This window comes from Colossoma macropomum, unplaced genomic scaffold (genome assembly GCF_904425465.1).
Source record: "Colossoma macropomum unplaced genomic scaffold, Colossoma_macropomum, whole genome shotgun sequence".
NCBI lineage: Eukaryota > Metazoa > Chordata > Actinopteri > Characiformes > Serrasalmidae > Colossoma > Colossoma macropomum.
In genome coordinates, this window is record NW_023494794.1 from 13220075 (window position 1) to 13232200 (window position 12126).

Genomic DNA, 12126 nt, shown 5'->3' on the forward strand with positions numbered 1-12126 from the left:
AATCACGATAATAAGTTCATGATTCAATTTTCTTACGATATTTTAAACAAAATTTGAATGAACAGAAATTATGAATGACATTCCTTTTTCATTTCTGAAGTGTAAACAATGCAAAACAATGCATTTGCTTGTATACGTTTTAAACAAAAAACTTCAGTCCCCTGCAGTTAAAGGACATTACTTGAAAGACCTTTAAAATTGTAAACAAAATAATTTATTGTAGCTTCACCATATATTAAATATCCCAGTAAAAACATCCCTTTTTTATTTCTGAAAAATAACAATTCAAATAATGTGTACTTGTACAAAATTTAACAAATTTGCATTTAATTTAAACAAATAGAATGTTCACTCTGCTGCAATTAAAATAAATTAGAAGGAAAAGCAAAAATTGTGACACTGAGTGACACTGTGGGGTTCTTTTCGTCGGACAGCAGAGATGAGATGAGGTGGCTGTTTTCAGAGGTTTCAGAAGTTTCACAATTTCCTCTGCATCACTAATGTCGGAGCCATCCAAAGTACTGATTTCACGGGCATTTCGCATATCTCTCTACTCACAAGGGCTGCTTGTTGTTCAAGATAGCAAGCTATACACTTCGGTGGACTAGGCGGCTAACGTTATGCGTCTCACCCAGAAAACGACTGACGTGGTTTACACCTAAGACTGCTTGGGCATCAAGATTTAAAGTGCTTTAAAGCGCTCGGGAAGATTTAAAGCATGCTCCCACTACGCAAAAAAAACACTTTATGTGTGGTGATAGCCCAGCATCTTTCACTGCTACCTCCACATTGCGTGCACTGCTCGTAGCAACAGTTGTGATTAGCTCGTTCAAGCACCCAATCTAAAACAGCTGATTTCAGCCCATAACACCTCGGCTATGTTTCGCCCAGTGTGCGTCTCGAAAACAGGGCAAGTTCGGAGTACGAAGCTCGCTATTTTTCTCTCTCTGGTGATCGCATGTACCATTATTGTGACTTAGCTTTGGGTAGCCCTTGAAAAACACCCTACTGTTGTTATTGCTAGAGCGACTGAAGTGCGGGACGTGACAGAATGCTGTACTTGGGCTCTAGCGTGTTAACTAAAAGCCAAAATCTATTATTATCGACTACAGAAAATAAAAAAACACCAAATGAGGCTAAAGGCTGTGACGTACGGGAGCATGGCATATGATGTGCTGGTGTGGGTAAAATCAAGTGCGCCCTCTGGTGTTAAAAAATGCGATTGCATTAGATGGCATAATAAATAGAACATACTTGTTATCGTCCATCTCCACGATGCACATGGTCACATTTTTGCATCGCGATGTATTGTGTCACGATGCATCATTACACCCCTATAAGTAAGTAATCACCTAATTTTTCAAATGTATCTGTAATATAATTATTAACGATTTTTAGTATTGCTTTGGTTTACAGTGAACATTTTTTACTTAATCCCATTACATGCTATTCCTCAACCTCATTTATTTAATTTTTTAACATTTGAAAATGACAGCTGCTCTTTACATTGAGTGAACTTGTTCATTTGTTTCATAAAGAGGCTTTAAGTTTCTATTGTAAAAATCTTACATGTCACATGACTAGAGTATGATAGATAAAAAAACAGCTTGAGCAGACTCACCTGGTCTGCCTTCCACCCCCTCTGAGCTCATCTTGTGTTCAGGTGGCTGCTCCATCCCCACATCACCAGGTGGGGGATCTGTAGGATTGTACACAACCACGTAGGTCATCTCTGAGCTGTTACTAGCAATTGTATTAGTAACCAAGTTTACAGATTATTTTGATGAATTGTCAAGCAATCAGTTTTTTTAAATATATAAACCATATTCCAGAATTCTTCCTAAATAAACATGACATGTTAGTTTGTGATGTTTCAGGCTAATTTTGTTAAATTAGTTCTTTTTTCCCTCCATATATGATATATGATCAGTGCTGTCTGTAGTATGTGTATTTATTAGGGGTGTAATGGTTCAAAAAAATGCATAATTTGATTCATTATTCATCTTTCGATACAGCAAAGAGTGCCTTGCGTTAATATAGTTGTATAGAAAAGTTTGAAAAGCAGCAAACAAATTCCATGTTTTAGTGATTTTCTAAAGGATAATAAGTTAACACATCCTTTACAGGGAAACTTAAACATGACATTTTTCTGAAAATTATAGTGCATCATTTTTTTGTGTGTTTAACATATTGGAAAAGATATATAAAAGGCGCCATCACTTTTGCAAAGGCTACATTTTATGTTTCATTTTTTTCCCAATATGTTTAATCAGTAATAAGTAAAAAAAATCAGTGATTGTGCATTCTCTGTAGAGGATGTGTTAACTTATTTTCATTTCACTTGGAAAATCAACAAAATGAAACGGTCTGATGAACAGTATTGGTGAGTCAACCTTTCAGTTTGTTTATGGAAATAATGGATGTTGCGTTCTCCAGGACAAAAAAAGAATAGGACCATCAAGACTGTTACCAGCATAAAGTTTAAAAGCTCTCATGGTATGGGACATATTAGTGGGTAACTTGTGATCTGATGGCACCATTTCTACTGAACATATTTTAAGCAGCGTATTCTGCCGTCTAGATGACACCTTTTTTAGGGACGTCCATGGTTATTTCAACATTACAGCAACAAGCCACATTCTGCATATTACAACAGCATGGCTGTGTATTTAAAGAGTGCGTGTGCTAGACTGACACTTCGGCCCACTCCCGCTCACACAGTTCCATCAAGGCGCACATATTTCACATAGTCTATTCATAAATACATTATTCTCTGCTGAAATAACACAGTAGTCATGGTCATTGGGCTTTCTGTGATGTAATTTCACCATACACTATTTATTCCCAGTAAACACAGCAAGAATTAAACCATAAAATGGTTATTTTTGGTATTTTGCTGGGCTTGGCAGCTGTACCTGTCAGACTGAAGGCCACCATCTCTGTAAGCTACAAGAATTTGCATGTTGTTCACACAATCAGTTGCTCCGCAAATCTTTATTACTTCATTCATTTTAATTGTTTTACTGTTATGATTTTACATTGTTTATACATACAGTGCTGTGAAAACGTATTTGCCCCTCACCTGATCTACTTTTGCTAATTTGTCACATTTAAATGTTTCAGATCATAACAGACACAACAAGAGTAAATACAAAATGCAGATTTTAAATGAGCACGTCATTTATTGAAAATAAAGACTTACTCAAAAACTGTATCACCCATGTGAAAAAGTAACTGCCCCCAAAATTGAATAACTGGCTGTGCCACCCTTGGCAGTAAGTGCGATACATCGATGTGGAGGAATTTTGGGCCTCTCCTCTTTGCAAAATTGATTTAATTCGGCTACACTGGAGAGTTTTCGAGCAAGAACTGCCTCTTTAAGGTTATGCCACAGCAACTCAATGGGATGCAAGTCGTGACTTTGACTCGGCCACTCCAAAACTTTAATTTTGTTTCTTTTGAGCAATTGAGAGGTGCTTTGAATCACTGTCCTGCTGCATAACCTAACTGTGCTTGAGCACAAACTTATGAACGGCCATTCTCCTTTAATATTTTCTGACAGATAGAAGAATTCATGGTTCCATCAATTATGACAAGTCGTCCAGGTCCTGCAGAAGCAAAGCAACCCAAGACCATCACACTACCACCACCATGTTTGACTGTTGGTATGATGTTCTTAGGTTGGAATGTGGTGTTACCTTTACACCAGATGTAACAGGACCTCTTCCAAAAAGTTTCACCTTTTACTTTTACACCTGTCTTTCTTACTGTGGAATCGTGTACGCTGAGCTTGAGTGCGGGAAGTGATTAAATGTTCGTCTGGGTTCTTTTGCAACCTCCTGGATGAGTTTTTGCTGCGCTCTTGGTGAAACTTTGGTAGGCCAGCTAGTGGGAAGGTTCACCACTGTTCTAATGTTTCTCTATTTGTGGATAATGGTTCTCACTGTGGTTTGCTGGTGATTTTGTTTCACATCTGAATTTGAATCTCTTTAGAACATGGCAACATGTGCTGCTTTTTGAGACCTTCTAGCCTGATTCACATTGCCAGACAGGTTCTATTTAAGTGATGTTTAGATTCAACTGGTCTGACAGTAGTCATGACTGGATGTGGCTAGTAAAATTAAACCCAATAGTCAATTGAACACTCCTCAACCACTGCTTTCTGTGGCATACTTCCTATGACGGAGGATCTCTTGACCTGCTGTATCAGGTTCTTTAAAGAACCTTTTTAAAATGGCAAATGTCATCAAGTTGTATAACATTTCTTGGTATAATATAGAGCAACTTTTGCAGGAGTGTGGTTAGGATCTGTATGGATGGCGTGCTTATTGTTCAGCTTAGGAGTGTCTGAGAGGAGAAGGGCTTATTTATAAGGTTAATGTTATGCATAGACAGTCACTGGACTATCACTCCTATCATCAATGTGCCATTAAATAAAACCAACAGCATTTCCAGCATTGCTTCACTCTTACTGCACAGGCAAGTTCTGAGTAAATCTCCACAACAGAACTGGGACATGGGCAAATAGAAAGCCTTCTGAAAACCAACTGCAGCATTCCAAATCTATTCCCCTATCTCTCTATCTCCCTATATGAATACAAAATATTTGCCAAATTTATATATTTTTTTTTTCAATATTTCATGAACCAAGAAGTGATAATGACAATAAATAATAAATAATACATACTAAACTGTAGTTATCTATTTACATGTAAATTGTATTCTATTACATTTTCATTTTTAGTTCTTTGGTATAAATTCTTGCTGATATACAACATTCTGTCATTTCAGAATCTTCTATGTCCCTGTTTATCATTCTGGACACATCTAAATTTTCTTAATTTTTTAATTACAGCTTCCTATTGCCAGAATTGATTCTTTTATTAATTATTTAAATGAATTATTTGACACTAGTGAAGCTGTACAGGACAAAAATATTAAAATCTTATTTTATACACTTGTCCGCAACCAAATTGGTTTTATGCAACATTTTTTTAACGGTAGTGTAGAACCACGACAACGCAAAGAACTGTGTGACTGCAATTCAGAAAATAGATCTTTTTAGCATGTCATTCTAATTATGCTATAACACATTGATATATTCGCAAGGCTATGATAGTTAGCTAATACATGCTGTATTTGATCAGTTATTCTTCTATTGTGTGCATGTATGTTTACCATGTATAATCTCTTTCACATATTAAACCAATAATCCTCTCGAGGACTACATTGTAGTTAAGGTATGTCGCTAGGCACATGGACATCACATTGTTTTTTGTGATATCACAAAAAACAGCACTTTTACATGTATCCAACTATTCAGCCTAGCAACACCCTAGCAACCACCTGGGATACCACATCAACCACCAATACTCTAGCAACTACTTGGAACACCATAGCAACCTCCTAGCAACCATATACCATATACCGATAGCAATCAAGTTTTGACCCGCATTAAAGGTGTGTGTGTGCGTGTTTGGGGAAAAGGTTGCTGTTTTTTTTTTGTTTTTTTTTTACCAGGCCAGCCTAATCCATTCATCCATACATCAGTCTATCCAGCACAGCAAGAGGAGTGAAAGAAAGGGAGAGGGGGGGGTTATGTCATCAGCTACTCATTCTCCTCCCTCTCCCCTCCTCCACCTCAGCGTTCACACACACATACACACTGCGTAACGTGCAGAAACGAAACCACAGACATGCACGAACACGCGCGCGTATGCAAAACACTGGAGCGGGACGCAAATTCAACCGGCCATAACTAGGTCAGCTGTGACTGCTGCTCGAAAATAACTCGCAAATAACATTCAGTAAGAGACTGAACAGCATGACTTAATTGCATAAGCTCAACAAACACACTCACACACACACAATAGAACGTGCACCATCAAGGATGCTGAAACAACCCTCCCCCCACACAAACACAGCACTGCTTCGCTGTAAACAGCCGCCACTCCCTCTCCTCCTGTTTCTCTCTCAGCTCCTGGAAAGAGGAAAACATACTGAACGCTACCTGTCTTTCTCTCAGCTCCCCCATAATACCTGTGCACACGCACAAAGCACTCACCACTGCTGATTCACGCTCCTCTTTCTGTCTCTTTTTTCTGTACCAGGCTTTAGATCATAGGTGCGTGTTAGTGTTCTGCGTTTGCCTCTGTGTCCGTGCGCAGCCACAGAGATGCTCAGCTCATCCACTGCCGACAGCCTCCACCATTTTGTGGTCATGTGACTCTCTCCAGCACCAAATAAGGGTTCAGACAGGCAGAGAATGAGCCTCAGCGTGGGGCTCCTGCAGAACAGAGCCTCATCGTGCAGCTTAGAGCAGCTGAGTGGGTCTGACAGCAGAATGAGCCTCAGCATGCAGCTCTACCAGAAGAAAGTCTCACCATGCAGCTAGAGGAAGCTGAGTTGGTCTGCCAGCACAGTGAGCCTCAGCATGCTGCCCAGCCAGAAAAGAGCCTCAGTGTGCAGCCAAAAAGAGCTGAGTGGGAATGACAGCAGAGGAAGCCTCAAAGTGCAGCTCCACCACCTAAACGTAGCTGAGTGGGTCTGGCCAAAGAGGTAAGCCCCAGCTTGCAGCTCCGCCAGAAGAGAGCCCCACTACACAGCTAAAGGAAACTGAGCAGGTCTGACAGCATAGTGACCGTCAGTGCGCAGCTCCACCAGAAGAGAACCTCAGTCACCATGCAACCAAAAGAAACTGAGTGGGACTGTCAGACCTCAGCATGCAGCTCTTCTGTGCTAAGACAGCTGATTAGGAACACTGAAGTGAGGGCCTAACTTCTGCCGAAGTAGATGATCCCACCTTTCTAGTGCAGTGGTTATCTATCCATCCTGGAGCCCCTTCCTCTGCATATTTTTGTGTTTTCCAAAGCATTGTATTTTCAACTAGCACTAGACAGTAACCCTTATGGTTTTCAGGGGGGCTCTAGAGAAGGCCTTATAATGTCTGGGAACTGAAAAATTACATCTTGTCGTTTTCAGCTAATTTTTGCTTTTTGCCCCACCCGCATGGGATAACTGACAAGTTGGAATGTCCATGAAAATGAAAATGCAATCGGGCCAGTTGTTTGTTTTTAAAGGCATTTTGCCATAGAATGAGTGAAGTGGGAGAGAATATGTAATTGCAAAGAGCAGAGGCACTGTTTCCCAATTACACTTGAATTTTGCCCTCTTTTTAGCTTGGTGTTGTCTTTGATAATGCAATTTAAATGGATTGTTAGAGACTGAAAATAAATTTTGACAAAATTATTATCACATTAAGCATTAATATGCAGTTCTGGAAATACATTTTAATTTAAATAAAGCTACTCATAAAGCATCTAAATCTTTCTGTAACTGATATTCAAAACTAGTATATCAAATGGCAACTTAAATTCACAGAATTGATTTTTAATTTTATTTTTAGCTCAACATTGTATATACAAGTGGGAAAGTCGAATGCAAACATACAAGTACATTGGCCTCTTCATATATTTAATTTTAATTTTGATAATAACCTAGCTGCTCCATGAATCACTAAAATACCAATGCAACCACAAGCAATACTCTAGCAACCACTTAACAACAACCTGAAATACCATAGTAGCCATCTGGCAACACTAGCAATGCTGAGAATTGCTGAAGCTGTACAATCACTCTGCATTTACTTCAGGAATTGTACTTTTATAGTTCAAGGTCCATAGCTTTGGTTCACTTGTAATGTTTGTGTAGTTTTATGTACTAAAATAACTAGAAATTACCTTAAATCCAATGCCACCTTAAATTAATCGCTACCTTAAATCCACTGCTCCCTTAAATCCATTGCTACCTTAAATCTACTGCCACTTTAAGTTTACTGATAAGTCCATTGCTGCCTTAAATCCAGTGCCGCCTTAAAACTAATGCCTCCTTAACACCACATACATCTTAAGTCCATTGCTACATTAAATCTACTTCTACCCTAAATCTGTTGCCACCTTAAATCCACTTAAATTCATTGCTACCTTGAATTTACTGATACCTTAAATCAATTTCTACCTTAAATCCACTGCTATCTTGAATCCACTGTAACCTTAAATCTCTTGCTACCTTAAATTTGCTGCTACCTTAAATCCACTGCCACCTTAAATCTCATGCTACCATAAATTTATTGCTACGTTAAATCCACTGTTCCCTTACATCTAATGCCTTAAATTCACTAATACCTTAAACTTACTAATACCTTAAATAACCAGATACCTTAAATTTACTGATACCGTAAGTTCACTGGTACTTTAAATACACTGCTCCCTTGAATTGACTGGTAGCTTAAATACACTGCTACTTTGAATTTACTGATATCTTAAATATACTGTCGCCTTAAATTCTCAAATACTTTAAATTCACTGCTCCCTAAATAAACTAATGTCATAAATTTACTGATTCCTTAAATACACTGCTACCTTAATTTTATTGGTACCTTAAATACAGTGCTACCTTAAATCCACTGGTACCTTAAAAACACTGCTCCTTTAAATTCACTGGTACCTTACATACACCGCTACCTTAAATCTACTGATACCTTAAATCCTGTGGTATGTTTGCATCTGGTGTGTTGAGTGTGTGGTTTGTGGTATGTTGAGTGTGTGTAGTTTGTGTGGTGTGTATGTGGTGTGTGTGGTCTGTAAGTGTGTGTGGTGTGTTGAGTATGTATTGTTACTGTTGTAACGGTTAATACTGTTTTATTGATAATACAAAGAAGGAAGCACTGCTATGCATACATATGGCAACATATTCCAGATGTTTTTCAAATTCAAATGAAAATACTTATTAATGTGTATTTAGTGTACCCCACTTAAGGTGGAAGATGAAAATTCTGAAAAAAAAGCTAAAAAAAAAGCTGCCTTCAGCTTTGTCTAGAGTAGGACATTTCAATAAAGAAGCACAATTCGTCAGAACACCGGTCACTATGTCACATTCATATTTATGCAGCCACAAGCTCTCCTAGACAGTAAAGAATCACTTCCACACCAAAACCGCTTCAGACAGAATCATTAATGGCTTAGTAAGTGAGTGTTAAAATATCACTCACTGATTGCTAATGCTAGCTCTGGGTTGTATTAAGCAAACATCTAGCATTTGGTCCAGAACTGCCAAAGGTTAGACTTGTCAGTTTCTCTTAAACATTCTTATAGTTCATATTTTCAAATTTTGCATTTGACACACACTGACTGTGCAAAGCACTATATGAACAGGTTTCCAAACTTAAACATAAAACAGCCTAAGTCATATAGACTGACTCATATCCTGTGCATAAATTACACCTTAACTGGATGTTTAACTTCTTATGGTCTATTTTTTTCTTTTTTTTCACCTAAATTTATGTGCCCAAAGATGTATTAATCAGTAAGTACATGATATAAAAGCAACATCATCAGAATAATGATATGTGCTTGTGGCTGAAAGCAGTTTTTGGCTGTCTGTAATATTTTCTAGAAATATTTTTGTCTGCATGTAACTAATGATACATCTGTGATCACACAAACATCACACACAACACACTGACACACACACACAAGCTGAAACACCCCCACCCCCACACACTATCACATACACCACAATCAATCTACTTACAGTCACTGAATGACACCTGTCCAATGTGCCTGTTCAAACATGTAGACACAGACACACATAAGCTGCACACAAACACCACACACACAGATCTACACATGTGCTATTAGACTTACAATTTGCTTGTATACATGTCAATCATTTAACAATAGTTTTTTTTTTCTGTTATACTGTCGTGTGCTTTGCTGTCATTTTCTGCTGTAGTTGCAAATCCAAATTTCTCAGTGTTTGAATGGATAACGGTGTCATGGAATGTGTGCTATGAAAGGTAAATATGATATATGTTAACTCATCATTATACAATTGCTTCTGTAGTTTTCTAATGTTTCAAAATAAGAGACTTCATTTCATACATGATTATTATTTATTCAAGAGTTTTACTGCCATGTGCACGGTAAAACAGGCAGATACACTGTACATTGAAATTCTTACTTTTCTAATTCTTTGTTAACAAAAAAATTACAAATAAGTAAACTTATTTGTCCTTATTGATCTTATTATAGGGATAGTCATTGATAGACCGTACTATAATACCTTAGTATAAAATCAGTGCTCAAATTTTAGGACAATTTCACGAATTTAGTAATGTCAAATTTAAACTTCTAAGTTGTTTAATCATGGATATGAAATTAAAACAATGATATCTAAGAATTTTACAAAATAATAATGAATATTTTCATACTACTGACACTTCAGTCATTTGATGTGTGCTTTTGAAGACCTTGGTTAGAGTAAATTATATAAATATAAACTCTCTAAATTTGAATATTCATATAAATAATGAATATTGCTTAGTTATAGTTGTCATGGCTTATTTAAAGGTAAATTTTCATTGGCAATCTTAAAGATGGCTAAATAATTGACATGAATTCTGAATTTTTGTTCAAATCAGCTGTTCTTCAGACAGTTTATGAGCTATATGCTCCTGCTTGAATGAAATGAAAACTAGCAGCCACACCAGCCCTTTTGCGGATGAGTTTAGTGTTAGATCATGGAATTCAGTGACATTTTATGTATAAGACTAGACTAAAAAGGTTTGAATCATCATTTATTGTCCATGTATTAATGCACTTTTTATGTTAAATAATATTATATCATTTTTTAATCTTAGATAAGTGCAACAAGGCTTAAAAATGACCAGTGTTGTGCCAGTACAAGCTCTAGTCTTTCTGGCATCACAAAGGCATTATGATGTCTCTCTTTGGAGGGAAGCTGCCTTATCTGAAATCAGCCTGTCTGAGACAGTTCAAATCAGCCACCTGAGAAAGGGAAGGAGAAGCTGAAATTGAACTCCTCTACATACACCATCATCACAGTAAATTGAAATGAAGATGCTTATTATTTTCATTATTGTCAACCAATAAAAACCCTGGGTTCTTTTCAAAGCAGGATCTCTCAGTAACCAGACTCACTGGGTCTGTGATGCTCTGTTTATAGTGCTTCATTTTGTTTTACGCTGTGACGTTTTTGCTATACAGCAGGGGTGTCCAATCTTATACCAAAGAGGCAGTGTGACTACAAGTTTTCATTACAACAAAGACCACTTGGAATGAAAATCTGCAGCTACACAAGACCTTTGCAGATAGGACTGGACACTCCTTCTATACAATAACGAATTTTGGATGGTATATTTTTTTGGTGCTTTAACTAAAAAAGTTAGTAAGCTGTCTGATTTCAAAATTTTGAAAGTAAGACACAAATGAGTGTGAATATTAATTAAAATAGTCTGAATATTAGATTAAAAGCACAACAGAGTTAGTCTACACCCAATATTAAATATTCTAGACTTAACAAGGACGGCACGGTGGCGCAGTGGGTAGCGCTGTCGCCTCACAGCGAGAATGGCCTGGGGTCATTTCTATGTGGAGTTTGCATGTTCTCCCCGTGTCTGTGTGGGTTTCCTCCGGGTACTCCGGTTTCCTCCCACAGTTCAAAGACATGCAGTCAGGCCAATTGGACTTGCTAAATTGCCCCTAGGTGTGTGTGTGTGTGTGAATGTGTATGTCTGTCTGCCCTGCGATAGACTGGTGACCCGTCCAGGGTGTATCCTGCCTTCCGCCCAATGACAGCTGGGATAGGCTCCAGCACCCCACCGCGACCCAGAAGGATAAGCGGTTTAGATGATGTGTGTGTGTGTGTGTGTGTGTGTGTAGACTTAACAAATATTGAAATACGACTGAGCTTACCTTAACGCAAACAAACATGTTAAGTTAAAGCCACAGTGAGAGCACAGAAAGCCACAGTAGATCGTATGTGGCTTGCAATTTACGCAGATAAAGGCAGCCTGGCTTTTAGATAAGCAAACAAATCCTAATGGTGAGTTACCTCAGCTAACACTACTAGGCTAGGCTACTAGGCTAGGCTAGGCTTTCTCTGGTCAAAAATACATTTTGTTGAAAAAAAAGTTAACAGATTCTATTTGCTAAAGTTTAGCATATTGGAAAAAATAAAATATAAAATGTGCTATAACTTTTGCACAGGCTACATTATTTTCCTAGCATGATAAATTCAGTAAATACTCCATAACTGTGCACTAAA

At 37.8% G+C, this 12126-nt stretch overlaps 1 protein-coding gene across 5 annotated transcripts in view; it reads right to left on the bottom strand.

Annotated features, from left to right (window-relative positions):
• The window catches only part of prune2 (prune homolog 2 with BCH domain), a 42969-nt gene that overhangs the window by 13647 nt on the left and 17196 nt on the right, over positions 1 to 12126 (bottom strand). For 3 of the 5 annotated variants that reach the window (XM_036580254.1, XM_036580253.1, XM_036580257.1), the window contains exon 3: positions 1622 to 1699. The exons of 1 other annotated variant lie outside the window; for it this stretch is intronic. In XM_036580254.1, coding sequence (XP_036436147.1) covers positions 1622 to 1699 — 78 coding nt within the window. Of the gene's footprint in view, positions 1 to 1621; positions 1700 to 6064; positions 6227 to 12126 lie in introns of those variants that run through there. One more of the 5 variants, XM_036580256.1, reaches the window with a different exon arrangement.